The 20,792-nt window shown below is 52.3% G+C and overlaps 7 protein-coding genes across 7 annotated transcripts; 4 read left to right on the top strand and 3 right to left on the bottom strand.

Annotated features, from left to right (window-relative positions):
• The first annotated feature begins 822 nt into the window (after positions 1-822).
• Positions 823-3,050, top strand: ASPACDRAFT_118530 (MBL fold metallo-hydrolase). Its single transcript, XM_020196170.1, has 5 exons — positions 823-1,196; positions 1,277-1,307; positions 1,390-1,520; positions 1,918-2,182; positions 2,280-3,050. The coding sequence occupies exons 1-5, from the start codon at positions 997-999 to the stop codon at positions 2,703-2,705; spliced, it is 1,053 nt and encodes a 350-aa protein (XP_020056681.1). The 5' UTR covers positions 823-996; the 3' UTR covers positions 2,706-3,050.
• Positions 3,051-3,771: 721 nt separating this feature from the next.
• Positions 3,772-4,092, top strand: ASPACDRAFT_60178 (uncharacterized protein; the record flags this gene model as incomplete). Its single annotated transcript, XM_020203537.1, has 1 exon — positions 3,772-4,092. One exon carries the CDS (start codon positions 3,772-3,774, stop codon positions 4,090-4,092), a length of 321 nt encoding a protein of 106 aa, XP_020056680.1.
• Positions 4,093-4,960: 868 nt separating this feature from the next.
• Positions 4,961-6,678, top strand: ASPACDRAFT_78253 (H(+)-transporting V1 sector ATPase subunit C). Its single transcript, XM_020205148.1, has 5 exons — positions 4,961-5,332; positions 5,423-5,517; positions 5,593-5,684; positions 5,753-6,245; positions 6,311-6,678. Exons 1-5 carry the CDS (start codon positions 5,032-5,034, stop codon positions 6,500-6,502), a joined length of 1,173 nt encoding a protein of 390 aa, XP_020056679.1. The 5' UTR covers positions 4,961-5,031; the 3' UTR covers positions 6,503-6,678.
• Positions 6,679-6,827: 149 nt separating this feature from the next.
• Positions 6,828-7,543, bottom strand: ASPACDRAFT_60176 (adenylyl-sulfate kinase; the record flags this gene model as incomplete). Its single annotated transcript, XM_020203536.1, has 2 exons — positions 6,828-7,455; positions 7,536-7,543. 2 exons carry the CDS (start codon positions 7,541-7,543, stop codon positions 6,828-6,830), a joined length of 636 nt encoding a protein of 211 aa, XP_020056678.1.
• Positions 7,544-7,984: 441 nt separating this feature from the next.
• On the bottom strand, positions 7,985-10,617 carry ASPACDRAFT_1888051 (putative succinyl-CoA synthetase subunit alpha; the record flags this gene model as incomplete). Its single annotated transcript, XM_020198473.1, has 10 exons — positions 7,985-8,114; positions 8,178-8,470; positions 8,522-8,553; positions 8,611-9,215; positions 9,266-9,476; positions 9,533-9,915; positions 9,969-10,112; positions 10,192-10,305; positions 10,373-10,380; positions 10,440-10,617. 10 exons carry the CDS (start codon positions 10,615-10,617, stop codon positions 8,028-8,030), a joined length of 2,055 nt encoding a protein of 684 aa, XP_020056677.1. The 3' UTR covers positions 7,985-8,027.
• A 1,156-nt stretch (positions 10,618-11,773) lies between these two features.
• On the bottom strand, positions 11,774-12,949 carry ASPACDRAFT_118516 (SUMO family protein SMT3). Its single transcript, XM_020196169.1, has 3 exons — positions 12,778-12,949; positions 12,403-12,652; positions 11,774-12,214 (listed from the first exon to the last, which is right to left on the bottom strand). Exons 2-3 carry the CDS (start codon positions 12,628-12,630, stop codon positions 12,158-12,160), a joined length of 285 nt encoding a protein of 94 aa, XP_020056676.1. The 5' UTR covers positions 12,631-12,652; positions 12,778-12,949; the 3' UTR covers positions 11,774-12,157.
• Positions 12,950-14,233: 1,284 nt separating this feature from the next.
• ASPACDRAFT_78247 (nucleoporin Nup84/Nup107 family protein) lies at positions 14,234-18,014 on the top strand. Its single transcript, XM_020205147.1, has 6 exons — positions 14,234-14,344; positions 14,415-14,676; positions 14,728-16,782; positions 16,832-17,165; positions 17,221-17,345; positions 17,411-18,014. Exons 1-6 carry the CDS (start codon positions 14,285-14,287, stop codon positions 17,752-17,754), a joined length of 3,180 nt encoding a protein of 1,059 aa, XP_020056675.1. The 5' UTR covers positions 14,234-14,284; the 3' UTR covers positions 17,755-18,014.
• The last annotated feature ends 2,778 nt before the right edge of the window (positions 18,015-20,792 follow it).

The following is a 20,792-nucleotide window of genomic DNA, read 5'->3' as shown; positions in this document are numbered from 1 at the left end:
TTTCCTAGACGCTTTATTGTATTCTTTCTATTCTGAAAGCCGGCTTTGTCGCTTGTTTGGACGGAGGGAAACAGGGAAGCAGCTCGTCAGCTGCCGTCGCTGTGATTGGAGCCTCTCTGCTCAATACGAATCCACCTTACCTCTCATGGTCCTTGTGTTTTTATCCTGTTGGCAATATTTATGATGACCCAGAAGGGTAGATTGGATATGCTTCGGGAGGCAACTATCTTCGAAACAAGGAGTTGGCGGAGGCTTTGGTTACTAAACTAGCATTACTTTTATAGATCATTGTCTCATGAGACGTGCAAATCGAGCCTCAAGACACCACCGTCGAGGACAGAATCACAGAGCCTCAGGAATATATGGATATATGGTTGAGATGACTGCCTCACCAAGAGCACAATGACTGCTGGGTAAAGACAGCCCGCTGGTGGCCGCCCTCTTCGAGCCTGGGGAGTTCCCTGATGCACCCGCCGACTCGGATGCGATCTACCTCGTTAAGGAGGTCCTGCAGGCCAATCCGGTCATGAACTCCAGACTAGACCATTACCTCTTCATGTGCGCCGCGCTCCGGCGGCCCTCTGTCATTGACAGCAGTCTGGCCGACTTTCTGGCCCGTGGGCGTAGGAGGAGAGGAGATTAGACGGTCTCAATCACTATGAAACAAATGTGCTAGAACAAAGTATGTAATGGTATGCATCGGCCTCATAAAAGCAATAGACAGACTATCTGCACTCTATGAATGAATGAACTTGATACACAGTAGTGTTCTGTAGCTCCTCTTGGCACAGCTGCATTTACCACGAACTAGGTAAACTTGACGTCACCCGTGCCACATCGCGATCGCGGACTACTAATCCATTCCTCTATCAATCAATCATCCATTCATCCAGCTTACATCTACCAACTCCCCAACCCCTATCTCCAACCATTGAACCTTTCACAAATCCCCTCCCGTCCTAAACATTGATTGATCTCATATCCAGAGCAACCAAAATGCCAACCTCCACCCCCCAAACCCTCACCATCGACCCAACCCACCCGGAACCACCCACACGACACCACCACCACCACCACGACACCACATCCTCCATCCCCACAAGCCTCCCCGCCGCCAAAGCCACAAAGGCCCACCCCCGCAACCCCGGGGCGGAGAATGCTTCGATCTACTTTGTCGGGAACGCGACCACCATCATGTATGTTCTTTCCCTTTTTCTGTCCTCCTGATACGGGAAGGAATTATGCGAGAGTAGAACCTGGCTAAGCTCTACGATAGACAATGGCATGGTATTCGGATTATGACTGATGTACGTGGCCTACTCTCGCTACATCGCTGATGAGGCTGTATGATTCAGTATAGCGGTGGCTAATGATTTCGGCTTGAAAAAGCCCAACTTCCTGCACGCAGGCGACCATGTGCATCTCGGGCCGGGGGTGACCTCGACCCGGATGAAGGATCCGGCGGTGGATTTGGAGGATCTGCCCCGGGTGGATCTGGTGCTGCTTTCGCATTATCATGAGTATGTTTTTTTTTTCTTTTTTTACTTTTTTTTATTTGGTCTTACTGGGGGGGGGGTTGAACGCTCTTCAGTGGGGGGAGTCGGACGACAGGCAAGCTGCTTGAAGTAGGGTTGTTGTGCCCTCTTCAATTCACAGCTAGCTGCAGTCGTTAAGGATAGCAGCGACAGATTTTTCTAGCACATACGACCACAGGGTGTGGAAAATAGGGCTTCCCGTCCGCTCAGCCGTACTCAAGCCACACGCCGGGAGGTTAGTAGTTGGGTGGGTGACCACCAGCGAATCCCTTCTGTTGTATGTTTTTTTGTCTGTTTGGGGGCATTTTTGGCGGTTTCTGTTTAATAGTTGTTGCTTGTTCAAGTCAGCCAGACGGTATGACACTGATACGATGTAATGCAGAGACCACTTTGATCGACATGTAGAGGACTCCCTTCGCCGGGACCTCCCCATCATCACCACGCCGCACGCGCAATCGATCCTGACCTCCAAAGGCGACGACTCTTTCACCCGGGTCGCATCCGTGGATGTGTACGAGCAAGCGGTGGTCGATATCCGCGGCGACCACCCGCCGGACAAACAGCCCCGGTTGCGGGTGACTGGTATGCCCGGGAGGCATATCCCCCTGGCGAAGCCACTGGAAAAGCTGAATGAGCTTGTCGGCGCGGTAGGTCTGCGTCATCGTCGTCATTCCTTCTTCTTCTTCTTCTTTGTTTCTCTTTGTCTGTTTTTGCTAGCTGTTTTCAACTGACTAAAACCAACAGATCCCCCCCACAAACGGCTGGATGCTTGAACTCGGCTACAGCAGCAGCAGCACGACGACGACCGCCGACTTCACGCCGGGATACCGGATCTACATCTCCGGGGACACGCTGATGTTCGACGAGCTGAAGGAGATCCCGCGGCGGTATGAGGGGCAGACGATCGACCTGATGCTGGTGCATCTGGGCGGCACGACGGTGCCGTCGCCCGCCCTGGGCCCGTTGGCGATGATGGTGACGATGGACGCAACCCAGGGGGTCGAGCTGATGCGCTTGATCCGGCCGCAGGTGACGATCCCCATCCATTTCGACGACTATGACGTGTTCGCCAGTCCGTTGGAGGACTTCAAGGCCCAGGTGAAAGAGGCGGGGTTCGAGGGGGAGGTGGTCTACTTGGACCGGGGGGATGAGTATCGGTTTCATGTGTAGAAAGGACTCTCAACTGAGGAGAGAAAGCGAATCTCAGGGAAGTAAAGAAGTACAGTACATCCATACTACTGAGCAAGTGGGAAGACGCATGGACTCGTGTCATTGGCGGATTGGGTTGCCTCCCTTGGCCAGGGTTTCGTTTGTGGAGTGGATCTTTTGAGTACAGTTAATGGTCAAGGTCCAAGGGGGTGGTCGGATAAAGTACCGTGGACTATGGACTGAGTGGTCGACAATGAAACTCTTTTTCTTTCGCCATCGAGATGGAGTAGAGAGGGACTTGTGTCTTGGCTGATGATATCGGGGGCACGCCCCCACCAATCAACTGGGATAAGGTTCTCAGTGCAGGGGTTATGTCGAAATAATCCTCGTAAGTTCGCACTTCTTAACCAAACTTAACGGCGGACCCAGGTCGCTATTCACAAAGGGTCTGGGCGGATGGGAGAGGAGAAGTGGAGGTGGAGAGTCATCCATGATGTAAGACGTGAAGGTGAACGGGTGAATCAGACGGCCCAGTCAGCTGCAATCCAAACCGGCCAGCCCTGCAGATTCCGTAGTACATCTCCAATTTTTTTTTATTTCCTGTATTGTACATCTTGAAGCGGGATTAAGTCCGACCCTTATTATTGCATGACCCTCGCTTCCTGCTTTCCTCCTTGGTTTGCCATCCATCCATGCAGTGGTGGTTTGAAGTATATCCTCGTATCTTATACTTCTCCTCCCTTCCTTTCAGCCTCGTTTCAAACGATCAGCGTCCCCACACGTCATAGTGACACCAATCGCAAAAGTTCCTTTGATCGCGGACTTGTGAATCTATGCTAAGAAGTGAATAAAGCGCGATCAGGTCGATCATTGAATGCGAGGACCACAACTTCTACCTTCACATCAAACTTATTTATCCCTGGAGAAGAAACCCAACGTTCGCTAAAGTGTCATCTCGATCAACTCAAATCTCTCATCACAAGCCTCCATCACATAATTCATCTCTATCGCAAACTTCCACCACATAATACATCTCTATCGCAAACCTCCACCACAGAATACATCTACAACGAAAAGAAAAACCACAATGGCCAACGCTACCTTGAGGAGGGAACCCGCCGCCTCCGCGAACAAAGTGCCGACCTTGCACACCATCCACAACGTCAAACGCTCCGTGTCGTACTCGCCTGCGCAAAACGGCGAGCACGCTGCTGCTGCGAGAGCGGCCGAGTCGACCCGCGGATGCGATCACATGGTCAAGTCCGCGTTGACGGAGTTGCTGAACGACGACGGGGTCAAATCGAATGCCCGCGGGAGTCGGTCGGTGCAGAACATGCTCATGCAGAACGAGAAGAAGCGCAAGTCCCAGCGTCGGCAGTCTTTGCTTGAGCAGGGGAATCATAAGTGAGGGGGTGGGGGTATGCGACAGGCATGATGAGTTAAGCAATCTGGGATCATGTTGCTACTGCTGGCATGTCTACTTGCATTGACTGGGAGGGGACGTTGCGATCTGCCATGTCGACGGTGGAGACACGGTACCGATCTACTGAAGCTGGGGTCGATTGTATGGAGGCTCGGTAATGGTTTGAAGAACTAAGGATGGTCAGTACACGATGGCCGATTCCAGCAAGATACCAAGTTTGGTCAGCACACGACGACCGGTGTCGACTCGGATGAGCTGCAGCTCTAAAGATGCCGGAGCAGAATTGCAGAAGGATTAGAGGAAAGCTGGAGGTTTCGTCGTCTTATTTTTCAGATCTGGGATTTCCAAAAGGGCGGTTGCATTGCGTTATGATTCATGAGTACAATAATGATAATGAATAATGAGCTTCGGATTTCGACTTTATACTTTCTAGTAACTGCAAGTGTTGTAGACTGGTCATTGGGCGGCGCATTCGGCCTACAGTATGCCAGCTCTGTTTAGTGCACACAAGTATATATCTAGCGGAGTAGTTTGGCTGCATGGGTCCTATTTATTAGTAGATATATGTCAAGCAGCTGACAGACAAGCCAAGAAAAGCACTAATTTTCCAGCCATGTCTGTGTAACTGACAAGCCTTGGTGGTTTCTGGGTTGGTGAAACTAATTGATATTCCCCGGGTTAAGCCACTTGCGCACTCGCCGACCGCCTCCGAGTGACTGCCCGACAAGCACTTGGAGCCTCCGCTCCGCAAGCTGCAGCTCCACCTCCCCTCTTACCTCCAGCTCAACTTCCGTCCCTCTCTTCCTCTCCTCATTTTCTTCCGATCTTATCTGCAAACGACTATCGCATGCGTGGTACCCTTGCAGCTCTCGAAATCGCCCGATAGTCAGTCCCCGCACCTCCTCGTCCCGTGCTGCTGCCACCATGTCCAAGTCCACCAAGTACCTCCTCGTCTCGCTCCCCACCTCCATCACCCCCTCCCACCATCGCGACGATGCCCTCGATGCCGTCTCTGCCACCGTCGCTCCCGAGAATGGCTCCGTTGCCCCCTTCCCCATCCCAGAATTTAAGATCGGTACCTTGGATGCCTTAGTGCAGCAGGCTGATGAGCTGGCCAAGCTGGAGGCCGCCTGCCAGGGGGTCGTCGCCAAGGTCGGCGATGCGCTGAAGAATATCTTGGAGGGGGACGAAGCGCAGATCGAGAAGATGAAGACCGTGAACGATAGTATGCAACCCTGCCCTCGCCCTACCATGACACTCCCTTCTCGGAGAATCTGCCGGTTAACGCAATGACGCAACCCTTTTGCCTATATAGAGCCGGTGGACCAATATCTACGCACATTTTCCTGGAACAAAGTCAAGTACCGGGCCGATAAGCCTCTGGCGGAATTGATCGACTTGCTACAAAAGGTGGGTGGTTTTTATGTCATGCGTCTGGTACGAATGGAATAGGCAGGGGACGGCGATTGTTGACGCCCAGAGCAGGAGGCCGCTAGTATCGATAACGACATCCGCACAAAGTATACCCAGTACAACCAGGTGAAGAATACGTTGGCGACGCTTCAGCGGAAGCAGACGTGAGATCTCCCTCTTATCACACCCCTATGTCTTGATCCAAAAGGCCGCGTGCTGACATTGGCGGTAGGGGTAATCTGTCCACTAAATCGCTCGCCTCGGTCGTCGACCCGCGCACCCTGGTCCAGGATTCCGAATACATCGAGACGCACCTCATCGCCGTGCCCGCTCAGCAGATCAAGGAGTTCCTCAAAACTTACGAGACTGTCGCGCCGATGGTGGTGCCGCGGTCGGCCACGCTCGTGGCCTCGGACAACGACTTCACGCTGTACGCCGTCACGACGTTCAAGAAGCACAGCGTCGAGTTCGTACACAAGTGCCGTGAGAGCAAGTGGATCCCGCGCGACTTCAAGTACGTCGCCGGCGGCAAGGAGGAGGAGCGGCGGGAGGTCGAGCGCGTGGGCGGCGACGAGCGCAAGCTCTGGGGGGAGACGCTCCGGCTGGGCCGGACGGCGTGGAGCGAGGCGGTCATGGTTTGGATCCACGTGCTGGTGCTGCGGGTGTTTGTGGAGACGGTGCTGCGATACGGGCTGCCATTGGACTTTGTCTGCACTTTGATCCGGGTAAGTTTTTTTATACTGAAAAATCACGGGGATGAACCCAGCAGAGGGCTAATTCAAGACGACAGACCGCGAGCTCGAAACAAGCGGACAAGGCGAAACACAACCTGGATGACAAGTACTCGTATCTGGCGGGTAATGCGTTCGGGCGCGACAAGAAGGGCCGGGTGAAGCGCGACGACCCGAGCGAGATGCACGGCGAGGGAGCCGCGGCGGCCGATTATACGGCATACGTGTATTATGACTTTGAGTTCCAGTGATTACTGCCATGGTGTCTATTCTACCTGAGCTTTTTTTCTCTCTTTGTGTTGTGGATATGTATAGCGTACATAGAGTCGAATGGCATGCTTGATTGAGCCTTGCGTGACAGTTTGTCTACTCGATTGTTTTCAATGCCGGTGAAAAAAAAAAATATCTATTTGTATATATACAGATTCAACGCAGCCCACCTTTCTTCTGAAGCTCCATCTATCTGCACTCTATGCAAGACAGCAAAAAACATCAACAGGAAATATTCTATATTTCAGTCACCCTATCCACCGCCCCTCTTTTCTTTTGCCCCCCTAGGAACAAATGAATCTAAATCTAAGCAGACTTAGGAGGGAGGTACCCCTTGGAATCGAGATACTCAATAATCTGGCGCACAGCCTCCTGCACAGGGACCTCATGGTTCTTGATGTGCACCTCGGGCTTCACTGGCGCCTCGTAGGGGGCACTGATCCCCGTGAACTCCTTGATGACGCCCTCACGGGCCTTCTTGTAGAGACCCTTGGGGTCGCGCTGCTCGGCCACCTCCACGGGCACATCGACGTACACCTCGACGAAGGGCAGACCCGTCTCCTCGCCGGGCGTGGGCACCTCGTGCAGCTGCCGGGCGGTATCCCGGTCCTTGCGGTAAGGGGAGATGAACGAGGTGATGGCGATCGAGGCGCTGTCCGCGAACAGCTTGGCCACCTCCGCGATCCGCCGGATGTTCTCGTTCCGGTCCGCCTCGCTGAATCCCAGGTCCTTGTTCAAGCCGAACCGGATGTTGTCCCCGTCCAGCCGGTAGGCGTGCACCCCCCGGTCGTGCAGCAGTTGGTGCTCCAGTTCCACGGCCAGAGTCGATTTGCCGGACGCCGACAGGCCCGTCAGCCAGATTGTGAGGCCTTGTTGTTTGCGCAAGTTGCTGCGTTCGCTGCGCGTGAGGGCGCTGGCGTGGTAGGTGATGTTTCTGCGGTGGGTTAGTGGTGGTTGGTGGTGGTGGGGGGGGGTTGGTTTGGTTTGGTCTGGGGATGGCGGGTGAAGACTTACGTGGCCATTTTGAAGGAGGGATTGAGGGTTAAGGGGGGGAGTTATGGGATGAAGGATCTGGGAAGAGGGAGATGTAGGAAGAAGAGATTAAGAGGAGAGGAGGGGGAGTCAGAGAAAAAGGGCGAAACCCTGGCTAAACTACTTTCCTACTCACTCACTCATTGGCACGGCGGCGGGGCCGCCGATCGCGGGGTGGATTAAGAAGTTGATTTTGCCAAATTGCGTTATCGTTGGGCGGTGAGCCCATTTGCGGGTTCTCTTTGGTTGCTGGCAACTCAGTTGGCTCAGGCACGCTGCGACTTGTTAAGGTTGGTTTGGTTACGTATGCCGCCGCGGGCCTGGGCCCCGCTACTACGTACAACCTGTACAACCTGTACACGACTCAGGGGACTGTGGACCGTCGATATGATTCACTGGCTTCTATCGTTGTCTCTGGGTGACTCCTTGTCGGAGATCTATATTTATGTGATGCGTACTATGGCATGATCTTGTTTATCGTTGCTTTGCCAGTTCTATCACCCTCTTCGCCGCGGCCTCGAACTCGTCAAATGCCTCCAGCGGGAGTCCACTCTCCGCGATCTGCGACATCAACCGTTAGCAAATAACCTCGCGCGAGCCGGAGCCGGACACTAAAGCATTTACCATTCGTTGGCCTTCTTTCTCGTTGGTCCCCCGCAGCCGCACCACTAAGGGAATGCGAACGTCCAGATCCTGGAACGCCAGCAGAATCCCCTCCGCGATCATATCGCACCGCGTCAGTCCCCCAAAGATGTTCACAAAGATGGCCTTGACTCGCGCGTCCGACAGGATGATCTGAAACGACGCCTTCACCGTGGCCGACGTCGCCTTGCCCCCTGTGTCCAGGAAATTGGCGCAGTGGCCGCCATGCATCGTCAGCGCGTCCACCGTGTTCATGGCCAGCCCAGCGCCATTGACTGTATGGGGTTAGTCGGTCACCGTTTCGGTTGAAGAGAGAGGTTTCTTACCTAGTGTGCCTACACTTCCCTCTCCATCCAACCTACAATGTAGGATGAGCATCATGTTCGGAGTGAAAAGGCGCAAGCACAAAACTCACTTGACGTAGACGATACCGTTTTTCTCAGCTAGGACCTCTTCCGGCACCTCCTCGGCTGGGTTTCTCAGGCTCTGAATATCTTCCTGGCGGCCTGAACTTCGGAAGGCAGCATCGTCGAATCCAAACCGTGCTTCACGCACTTCCAAGGTATCCGTAGCATTCGCTCGGACTTCCAGGAGGTATGCCTCCTTCTCCGTGAAAATCTGCCAGAGCGCCTGGATGAGCTCGGCCAATCTCTCTTGCGACTCGGTTGGAAGCTGCAGGTGGGAGGCGACAGCCTTGATGAGCGGACTTGTGCTCTCGAAATCCGGGGTCTCGTAAGGAAACGGAAAGCGACCGGTGTGTTCGGGGCTGAAGGCGGCGGTCGACGATGCAAGGATGCATGGAGACAGCGCGGTTCTATCAACGGTCAGGGTCAGGAAGAAGTCTGCATCCGATGAAGCAGTCTCGTTGACCGCAACGGACTTCGCTCGGAGCATGTCGAGCGCCTGAAACGGTTTCACGTAGAGGTTCCGGGTTTGCTGTTGTGGCGCTTTGTGGCTGACGTCCAGCGTAGCTCTTCTCATTGTGTGGAAGCCTCTTTGTTGGCTCATGCCTCTGGCGAACTACAGCGGTTGAGTATCCTGATGATGTTCTTGCTCCGGAACAAACTCACATTGGCATTACGGGCTAGCCCTCGACTCTTCAGGAGAGTCTTCATACCCTCCCCGAATTTCTCCGGGTGGTTCACCATGACTGCACCGGCACTTTCGAGCGCCTGATACTTGGCTTTGGCGTCCGGCTCTCCAGAAGCAGTCCAGGCACCGGCATGGCCCATCACGCGTCCTGCGGGCGCATGCTGACCTCCGACCAGAGCCATGATGGGTCTATTCGCAGTATCAGCCTTTGCAAGCTAACATGGCACCTCAGATCACACACATACTTGGGATTGGCGGTCCTCCGGTAATAATCTCGGATCCAGTCGGCAGCATCCATCTCGGCCGTCCCCCCAATCTCTCCGACCAGGACAATACCTTCGGTCTCGGGGTCACTTTCGAAGGTCCTCAGAGCGTCGACAAAGTTCGTCCCAGCCAGCACATCCCCTCCCATGCTAATACACAGAGTCTGGCCCAAGCCCGCACGGGTCGTAGATGCAGCAGCCTCATAACTCAAGGTACCCGACTTGGCTACGATGCCAATCTTACCTGGCGTGAAGCATGGCAAGGGCTGGAATCCAATGCGGCATTTTCCTGTCACCGAGATGATACCCGGGCAGTTGGCCCCGACCAACCTTGTCTTCGACTGAGTTTTGAGCATCGAGTGCACCTGAACAAACAATTAAGCAGCCGGCCAATTTGCACGGAGAGAAAGGTCCTTACACGTAGCATATCGTGAATCGGAACATGCTCTGCTACAGCCACAACCAGCGGCACCTCCGCCTCAATGGCCTCCTCGATAGCCGCGGCAGCTGAACCACCAGGCACGTAAACGGCGGACGCATCCACCCTCACATTCTTCTGTGCCTATAACCCAAGTCAATCCGGCTGCTCTGTCTCTATCTCAAAATAAAACCTTAGGAGCCAGCAAAACCACGCTACATACCTCTCTAACAGACCGAAACACCGGAAGACCCAGGTTCTCCCCCCTAGCATTCTGCTTCACGCCTCCGACGACCTTCGTCCCCCAAGCCAAAGATTCTCTCACATTAGCAGTCGACTAGAAGAAACAGAATCAGCCATTCCACTCTTTCCAAGTTCGTATCTGCAACCCTAGCGCACGGTACCTGTTTACCTACATGACAACCATCAGTTACCCCAGGGTCGACTATATAGATGGAGCACGTGACCTACCAGGAAAGCCCTGGAATAACACATGCGTATGAGCCCCGATCTTGAGATTCGGCAGTGTAGCTGCATAGTTGTCGGCGCTGCGTGCTGAGGTCGTGAACCGGGCTCTTGGGCTAAGGGATTGGAGCCTTGAAGGCGTTGTTTGCCGCGCCTGCGCGGGGATGGAGCATAAGCGAGTCATGGGTTTCGTCGCGACCTGGGTAGGATCTCGATTGGGATGAGATAAGGTAGTCACGCAATTGAGCCAGCTGATGCTTATACGCTCTATCAAATCGAAAATGTTCTGGAAGTAGTCTTATATCCCAGATGACAAGGTAGTAAGGTGAGTGTTGACAACGGCACCGCCAGTAATGCGGGGAAGTTATAAGAGAAGATGGAGCACAACGGGGGAAACCTTGAATCGGAAACGCTACGCTGGAGGTGGGGGGGGACCTCGGAGGATGAGCGGCCCCTTAAGAATGTACTGTACTGTGCTACTTACATTGCCGATCCCTACTCGCCGACTTCACATTGGCGAGTTTCCGAGGTCATTGTGGGGATTCTGGGGCCAGAAAAGGGCGTTGTGATTGGGTTTCTCGGAAGTTGCTGGGCTGGGCTGCTGTCGGGTATTGCCTTGAAGGCCGGTCTCGGAACGACGGCACTTGAGTGTGAGAGAGAGGTTGGCTGGCGTTGAACTGGCGAACTGCACTGGCACATTATGGGTAGGTTTTTGGGGCAGGGGTAGTGGTAGGAAGTTAGGGTTTCTTTGTTTATCTGTGGTATGAGGTGCTTGTATCTATGTAGGAGTTTATGCAGGTGGGTGTGCCAATACTCGTCATGTAGGATATCAAGATATATTTGAGGTCACTCTTGATCCTAAGTTGTCTCAATCAAGGGACTTTACTTTGTGTCTTTCCATGGCCTGTAAATTGAATGATAGTATGAGGCGCGATTTGAACTTTCCCCAAGATCTACGGCAGTATCGGCCCACGACATCCGCGCGCAGTCAGCCTGAATGAGACATCTTAGTGGGGATCTTAAGATGCATAGATTATGACTAACAGCCAGAGACTCATAGCAGAACGAAAAGGAGGAGCTGGGGATGAACTGCAACCTGCAATGACGTATATCTCTTCAACGGACGTTTCTGTAACTTCGAATAACTGACTGTAGCGCTATCATCTAATGGTGGAAAGTATACTCCCTTTGGACATGAGCTCCAAGCAAAAAGATAAGAAGACGGGGTCACGCCTCCTAGGCCTGCGCCACGTTACCGAGATACAGATGCATACTAGAAAATGAGACCCAACGCAAGCTGTAGTCCATCCTAGAGTTGTGTTTCAGACGACAAGCATCAACGCGCTCAGAAATCCTTTCTATTCTCTCAATCAAGCTCATGTGTGTAAAATAAGATGACATTTCCCAAAAGAACCCCCCAACTCGGTTTAAGACTCCCTTATCCCCTTTTAAAAGAAAGCTCCGCGCTGAAGTGGGTCGAAAGGGTTTCCCACACCGTGCTGAAAACACCAATTTGCGCCTGGTTTTTTTTTGTCTTGTACCTCCTTCCAAATGCGACACATTTAAGAAGGAAGGCGTATAGAAGAACGTGGAAGAAAGAAGTATTGACGTGGAAAAAGCACGACTGGCTAAATGTTGGTTCGAGGAAGATGTATGTAAGGGAAGAAAAAAACCACATTCATCATTAATTCATCGGGATAAGAAGAACAAGAGGTTGTCTCTATTTAACCACCGATCTGTTCCTGGTGGACTTCAAGGGTGTCTCCATCGGCCATTTCGAGCTGTTGCGGAAGAGGGAGATGTTAGACTGGGGTCTGTTTTCGCTTGTGTAGGAGGGTCGAACCGGTGGAGGGATGCCATTTTGGAGGGGGTTGTTTGCTGGTGAGGGGGGAAGACAACCGCAAACGCTGAGCACCGGCGGTGGCGCTAAGGATGATAATGATGAGGGGGAAGAGGGCAGGGTACGTACAGTGTCTGGCGTATCCTCAGGACGCACACGGGTACCATCGAACAGGAAACGAACGGTCGAAGGCTGTTTACCCTGACGCTCGCAGAACGCATCCATCAACTTCTTCAGCTGGGTTGACCGCTTGATCTTGAAGAAGACCTCGTTGTTGTTGTCGGTAACTTTGATGTTCAGGTGCTCGACGGGAGCCGGGGCATCACCGCCGGCGGGCGAGGCGTTCGCGTCGGCCATCTTGTTTGTGGATTGTTGTGATCTGTAGGTGGCAAGATAGAAAGTCAGCGCTGCAGAGGGGTTCGTGTCGCATTTGACTGTGGATTGCTCCGGGATTGGAAGATGGGACGACGAGGAGAGATAAGTGTAGGAGGAAGGGTTTCTTACTTCTTGTGGTTGATGAGTTTTCTGGAGAGAGATGAGGGTGACGGGGAGAAGTCAGGATCAAGATCTTTGGAGAAGTGAGAAAGTGACAGAGGGAGGAGGAAGCGCTGAAGTGGAGAGAAATAGATCGGGGTTAATAGGTTGGCGGCGATGGCAGAAGCAACCCTCTTCCCTCCCCCACCGGTGATGAATGACGGAGAATCTATTTTTGCGGCGCAGGTCCAATCGGCCGCATTAACACCTTGGGAGGCTTATAGGCTGCTGCTTGACTGAGGTACAATAACTACCTGGCGCAGTGAATGACATCGCTTTCCTCTTCACTCCTTCACCCAATCGTCGCTTTTTCTCTATCTTTGCTTTGTTGCTTTGTGCATGATCAGTTGCAATTGTCTCAGTCTCTCCTGCTCTGTCCGATTGTAAATTTCAGCCTGCGTTTGCATTTTACTGCTACTCAATATATATCATTGCGTCATGGTAAGCTAGACCGCATTGCTCCGTTGGACATCTCTCGTCCTCTCAGCCTCGAACATAATTGACAGTTGACCAGGGCGGACTAAAAGAGGATCTAGCATATGACCCCCCCTGCCATCCACGAGCAGTAAGTTTGTCTTCCAGCATCATGCGAGAGACATGTCCGTTGACACCCTGCAGTGTGCCATTCAAGGTTACTTCACCTGAGCCTTCTCCCAGCGACAACATCACTGACTGAGCCCTGCCAGCTTGTCTGACCAAGAACTCATACCAGGAAGAAAAGTGCCAGTCGCAAATCAATGCCCTCTACCAATGCTGCAATTCGTTCTACAAGGAGCAAGGCGAAGAAGCGAAAACCCCTAGCTGTCCCAAGCCCAGTCTTCTGCGACTGAGGATGAAGCAACGAGGCCAGGAATCCTAGCTTGAACGCGAGCTCCCGACGGTTGCTTTGTGTTGCCGTGTAGATATGTATATATTACCACACCGAGCGTTGCAGATATCGAAACACGAGGCCAAAGACCATTGACCAAAATACTACTGTAGAGTTGTGCGAAAATTCCGGGCCGAAATTCGAAAGCTGAATGTAGCAATTCCTTTGCAGTCTGAGCTCTCATATAAGTGAAGAGCTAGGCTAGTTGTAAGAACTGCAACTCCCTCTAAGACAATCGTGAGCACGCAAAGAGGCCGATTGACCTGGACGAATATTGAAAACTCTCGCCCCGAGACTCTAATGACTGCCTATATGACATTTGTTGAAGAAAAAAAGAAATAGAAGAAGGAAAGGAAAAAAATCCACGATATTTGAATGCGCGGATGTGGACGCGCTAGACCTGGTTGGGCCTAGTGGCTGAGCGGCCCCAAAACACGGCCAAGCCGAGCAAGAGAAGGAAAGAAGGTGCAAGTTCACTGAAGTTCCAGTTCTTCCTTAAACCCTGCTTGGGTGCTTAACGCCTATACCGCGCCATTCCTCTCCCCCCCATCACATCTCCTAGTACAGGGTCGCATCGAGTGCCACTTTTCAATTCCTTCGGTTGCGCTCATGGCTCCCCTGACTACGGTGGCTGGCTCGGGCGCCCCGGCCGGCTTTACCTCCATCAATGTAAGTGTTTCCTGCGGTTCTATTGACACGGCCGTCCAGCCGGTGCGCTGACGTTGCGTCCAATATCCAGCACCAGCAACAAGCGCCAAACAATACCGATGTCATCGAGATTGATGATAGTGATGACGAGCCCATGGATGAGGCAGAGGATATCGAAACTAATGACGACGAAGGGGATATGGAAGATGAGGAGGACGAGGAGGACGAAGAAGATGAAGAGGAAGAGGAAGACGACTATGGCGACGAAGAGGACAGCCCAGACAACGACTCCGGTGAGGATTCGAATCGCAGTGAATCGCCTCTGGACCTGAGTCCCCCTCCCACCGAACAAAGTACGACGGATACAACCTCTCATGACGGGGAAGTTGCTAATCGTATGCTAGATGGTTTGGCCGCTGCCGCTACGCCGGACCTCTTCACTTCAGCAGGCGCACAAGAAGCTCTACACCCTCTTCGTCGCACGGCGGACCGCGTGACGCGTCAGATCGAAGCCTTCGCCGAGAAGTTGGATCGTTTCAAACAGCAGGGAAACCGGTCTGGTGAGCTCGAGGACTACAAAGCTGCCTACCAGCTGGTGAGAAGCTACCAAGAGCTGGCGCGTGGCACGATCCAGGATATACAAAAAGACCATACTTTGAAACGCGCGAAGCTGGGATTTGGCGCCAACCGGGCCAATGGGCCAATGGACGCCAAGGCACAAGAAGAAATCCAACGACTGCAGCTCGAGGAAAGCACCTGGCAGCTTTTCTGCAACCTCATCACTATCGCCAACCCTCACCGCATAGCCAAATCCAAAGAGAGACAAGCGACCGCTTTCCAGAACTTGCACCGCTACTCAACAGACCGCGAAGTTTGGGAGCAATTCCTCGATTCGGACGCGTACGCGGTGGAATGTGTGGTGATCCTGAAATGGCTCGAGTACACCGCCAAAAACTCCTCGCAGGATATTGACGATCTGATTTCGGAACTGGAGACACAAGCTCAGCGGGGTCAGGGCTCTTGGTCCTTCGGCTGGCTCTACACAAAGGAGACGATCAAGGGACACAAACGACTGCGAGCCTGGCCTCAGCCACTTGAGCCCAACGATCCCGGAATCACCGCCTCTTTGCTCAAGTCAGAAGACTCCGAATCCTTGGTTACTCAGTTGGATCCCGATGCGATCACGAGACAGAAGCAGAATCTCCAGAAACAGGATCAATACTACGAGCGCGCTACCTGGATGACACTCTGGAAGATGCTCAGACAGGGTGAGAGCTGGTCAAAGATCCGGGAGTGGTCTGCGGAGAGGCTGGAGCCCTGGAGAGCGGTCAGTATCTGCGGTTCCAGTGTTGACGTAGAGACTCACAAAGGACGCACACCCGTTGACGATGGACACACGCGCTTGATGAATTGGCGGTCCCAGGAGACTTGGAGTGCTGCTTGTACTGCTCTAGCGCGGAACCCAAATATTGAAGATTATGAGCGGGCCGTTTTCTCGTTACTTTGTGGCGAGACTGAGGCCGCTTTCAAGATCTGTCAAAGCTGGGATGACTTCCTCTACGTCTATTTCAACCGTGCCGTACTCTCCCGTTACCAAGGCTTCTGCAAACAGCTCCAGCGGAAGTTAAGTCACTCGCCCACTGCGCAAGTGCCCTACGTTGCGGAGCCGGCAGGTTACGATGAAGTGAAGAAGTTCATAGAGTTCACCCGGGATCACGACCGCGTCGGCTCTGAGGCGCGCAACCCATACCGCACCATTCAGGCAGCCATACTGTCTAGAGGGTATGACAAGTTCTTCTTGTCACTGGCCCACGCCATCTCTCAGGTTGCGAACAATCCATCGGACGGGTCATCTCTGGTTCCTGAGATGCTACATATGTCGGTGGAGGATAGTCTCCTCATTACTGCGACGGACCGCGATGCCTTACGGATTGCAACTCATCTACTCATTGTTACCCGACGTCTCGGAATGGTACGGTCGGATACCACGTTCTTTGACCATACGTCTGTCAACATCATCGGGTATATTGCCAACCTGGAGGACGCTGGTCTCGTTGATCTTATCCCTCTATATGACTCTCTCCTGCCCACTCATTATAAGCGTATCATTCTGGCGCGCGTCATGATTGAGGTTGTTGACCCAAGAGAACGGAGGCTCCTCGTTCAACTCATGGAAAAGCATGGACTTGACGTGGAAGAAATCTTGGAGACCCAGTGGGAGTATATCAGCCACAGGATTTCCGCCATCGACCATTCAAGGACCATGAAGTTTACCTCCAAAGTTGTAACACGGAAGGATGGCGACCGCGAATTGGCTATCCCAAGGCACGATTTCATTGGAACAGAGATCTCCGACGTAGATGAACGAGTGATTCGGAGCCTGGAGTGGCTCCGTTTTGTTGACGGACAATGGGGCAAGATCTGTCAGCTGGGATCCCAGGTGTACCGGAGATTCTACAGTACGTCCGTTGTCTCAATATTTCGTCCGCCATGCTAACAAAATCGCAGGAACCGGAAACCTGGCCGCTGCGAGAGAGCTGAGCAGACGCATGAACCTTTCCGACATTTCCCGAGAGTCCTTTGGGTTCGATTTGGCAGCAATACTCAAACGCGCTATGTACCCCGAACGAGACTTTTCTGCCTCAGAGCCATCGAGTCCTATCAAAAGCATTTCGTTCACTTCTCCACACAAACGGAGTCGCTCCAAGACAAACGGCAACCCAATTGCGGGTGACACAGGCCTCCTGCTGCAACAATCCCAAACTATGCGGGATCTGGAAACCTTGATCATGGCGTTCGACGGCCTCGAGAAATTTTCGCTTGCATTGGAGAATTTCGACACGTAAGTCCCAGCGCTTGTTCGTCATGCAAAAGAAGCAATGCTCACTAGACAATAGGGCTAGGCAAAACCGGGACTCTGGCGCCATCAAAGATCTTCGAGAGAAAGTCCAGGCTGCATTAGCTGAAGCCAGTGACCCTGTCGACTGGATGCTCAGGGATTGGCTAGTCGGTGCTGAGACGGGTAAGCACCAGCCCTCGCCTATGAATGAGAGATCATCCCCGACTAATTGACCAAACCCCTCACAGAATCCGAGCAAGCAGACTTGGAAGATATCCGAAACATGTACATTCCTGAGGTATTCCTCAACTACCACAACGCCCTCTTCTTCTCGGCTCGAGTCCTCAACAGCGAGATCCTCGTGCAGTGCATGAACCTCGCGGTCCAGGTCTCGGAGAACGAGTTACTGACGCAGACCTTCGTGGCCTCGCGTCGTATGCAAGAGCTGGTGGTTGCGCTGGCGCTGTCTAGCAAAGCCATGGTGAACACCCGAGCCAAGCCCGGGGTGAAGGTACCGGGAGGCGAATCGTTGGGGCTCTGGAACGTGGAGACGGTTGAGGGAGAGGAGCTCGACGACGGCATGGCGCAGTGAAACACACCCGGGCTTAGACGTGTACTTATACTGTTGTAACATGACACAAGAGATTCACGACGGATCGGCATGATGGATGTATGTACATTAGCCTTCTCTTTGCTTTTATTTTCCCATTTACGCCTGTCTGTCTCAGTCGTCATTTGTATGTTTCTGCGATTGAGACGCAGTACTTTGCTTGCATGTATGCTGGATTAGATTGGGGCTTTGAGAGGCGGTCTAGGGAACTCATTATCAGGCGTCTTTGACTAGGGACTTCCATGCAATACGAGCCTTTGCGTGGATGGAAATGGGATCCATCACATTCATACAGTACACCTCTTTTGTCTTAATTACTGATTCACATCCCGTATCGTGATGGCGCATAGTTGAGGGTCCAAGAGCACACACATAGTCTAACCAGCCAGCCGCACCGCAGATTCAGAAACACCCCACAGCCTAGCTAGCACAAGTCACAAAGGATCATGGTCGGCTCGACCAACCCGTCGGAAATCCGAGATATGGGAGCTGTATTACACATACTTTGGGGGTTATGTGTACAGTATATGCAGGTGCGGGCAATTGTGGCAGTGAAAGCGCGGACACAAGCCCGGGAGAGGGATTTAGGGTGGCATTAGTTTAGTTGACTTAGCTTGGGTAATTTAACTTTTCGATGTTTATTGAGAATTATCATTTGTTGGGTGGACTGATAGCTCAACCCCCCTCCTCTCTTCCATGAATATTCAGTTATTTTTGCGGTGAGGAATTAGGAATCTTGTCTTGTGATAAGATTTTTGAGGGGGGGATATTACTTGTGTCATGGAGAAGGTATATGTATACTCCGGATGTATCATGGATGTATGAGCTGTGTGGAAGATCGCGAATTCCTTGCTTTTTTTATCATGGGGAAGATATCCAAGGTTATCAAGGTAAAGGACTCAGCCGATATCATGATCCTATCTGAATGGGGGTAAGTCCACTGAAGAGGAGCTGAGAGATGGATCCGATGGTTCCCACCCACGCGCAAACGCGCGCGAGGGCAGAGAGCTGACGACATCTGTTTGTGGCTATGCTTTTGCGGTGAAGGGATTCTGGCCTCTTGAGTGGGAATGTCAGGACGAGAGGGTGGTTAGGTGCTATTGTGGTCGGGTGTTATGATACGGTCTGGATGGGTAGTGGTTTACGTGCAGTGCCTTACTTGTCTTACCTTGTTTGGGTTATTCGGGGTGGTGGTACCTGTGCTGTACCTGGGCACTAACTATCGGATGGGTTTGACTTTTCAGGGCGAGAGGTTTGTCGACAAGCATGCGATAGATGCCCTGTCGGAGTGCTTTGTCTGCGTAGGAGATGATGGATATCCGAATGGACGGGTGGTTGAGGGTTGTCTATCGATTGACGACGTAGAATAGAATGTGTCTCCCTAGTTTGATTAGACAATTGGTAGGCAACCGATAAAAGAAAAGATAACGAATTCAAGAAAGGTAATGGCATGTGTATGTGTATGTGTATGTGCCTCATGATATCCTCTCCTCCAAAGTCAACGTATGTGTATCGGCTGATGTCACGCCGTCAATAGGCCGAACAGGAACAACAACCCAAAGTGAACTGCTACCGGCTGAAGCCAGGGCAATCGATTCTAGTCATATAGCCAATCAAGTCAAGAGTCCCAGGCCAAAAGTCACAACCTTAACTTTCTACTATGAGTGCACTAGACTCCTACTAGTGAGGTGTCCAGAACCCGAAGTTGCGTAACGACGTGGAATGGGTCCCCCTCCCTTTTGCACCGCCCCCTTCTGCCAAGGTCCGACTATCCGTATCTGGGTCATTGGCCCTGAGAGCTTCGGACTTGGGTTTGCCTTCTTTTGGGTTCGAGGTGAAGGAGAAGAGGCTTGGTCGTGAGGAGCTGGGGGTGGAATTTGTGCGTGCTGTTGGTTTTTGGGAGGGAAAATCCAAGGTGAGGAACGAATACGCCTTGATGAGTAAAGTAATTATGCGATCTACAGGACTAAGATGATGTACGAGTACTCCGTAGGATGCAGATGGTGCTTCAGCGTCTTCCTCCCCTCGTCCTTTCCCCCGTCTAATAAGTTCGAGTGTGGGTATAGCAATCTTGCAATGGAGGTGGATCCGGTCTCCACCGGCCACAGCATGGCAGGTACGGACGGATATTACATTAGTTGCATGGAACTATGGTGGCATCGAGTAGTGGTCATTATTGATGGAGCATTGGTACAGTGGATTGAAGTTGATTTTAACTAACCATATGAAATCTTCCGTTGAAGTACGTAGAACTAACAAGGAATGATTCTTATACTTTCGATCTAGAGACTTTATGCGCGCGGGGTGGGACCCTCCCTTTCTGGGTCCTGGCTTCGGTTCGGTTGGCTGGGGGGGGAGGAGTTAATCAGTGGCCGGGTTCGTTCTCCATCATGGCATGGAAACTTATGCTGCAGGACGCACGGAAGGTCGTTGACGGAGTCGGAGCGAGGGGTGATGGATGGAAGCTACGGAGTGCAGTATTATCACTTGGCAGTGGTGAGCTAGATAGAGGGCGTGAGACAGGCGAGATCGCTCTATCTTGCCGAATGCGAGGTGGCAATGACCCTACCTAGCGGTGATGCTACTGAGTCTTAATGATAGGATGGACCTGGTTAAGCTGGCTGTGACCTGCTGGACGACTCATTCAGCATTGACAGTGCTAGCCGGACCAGTGTAGAGAGAGAGGTACGTACTGTACTCCGCTCAATGGGCGTTTGTCATAGAGCATGATCCCATGGTTGGTTCCGGATGGATGCTGAACTAACACTACACTACACATTATTGAGTAGTGTAGTAATTATGATTGAAGTTAACCTCACCTGCCTAACTGGCAACGGCACTGGCACATGGACCACAGCAGACAGACATCATTGAACAGATAATTTTATTTTGATTAAGCAGAATGTAATTCGAAGTTCTAGAAACGGACCCAGCCGTGATAATTACATGAGATAGTCAATCCGAAAGGACGAAAAGGGAAAAAAAGGGGAGACAAGAAAAAAAAACTTCGATGACGGGAG

This window comes from Aspergillus aculeatus (genome assembly GCF_001890905.1).
Source record: "Aspergillus aculeatus ATCC 16872 unplaced genomic scaffold ASPACscaffold_7, whole genome shotgun sequence".
NCBI classification, from domain to species: Eukaryota; Fungi; Ascomycota; class Eurotiomycetes; order Eurotiales; family Aspergillaceae; genus Aspergillus; species Aspergillus aculeatus.
Note: the sequence above shows the minus strand (reverse complement) of the source record. Positions and strands in the feature narration are given on the sequence as shown.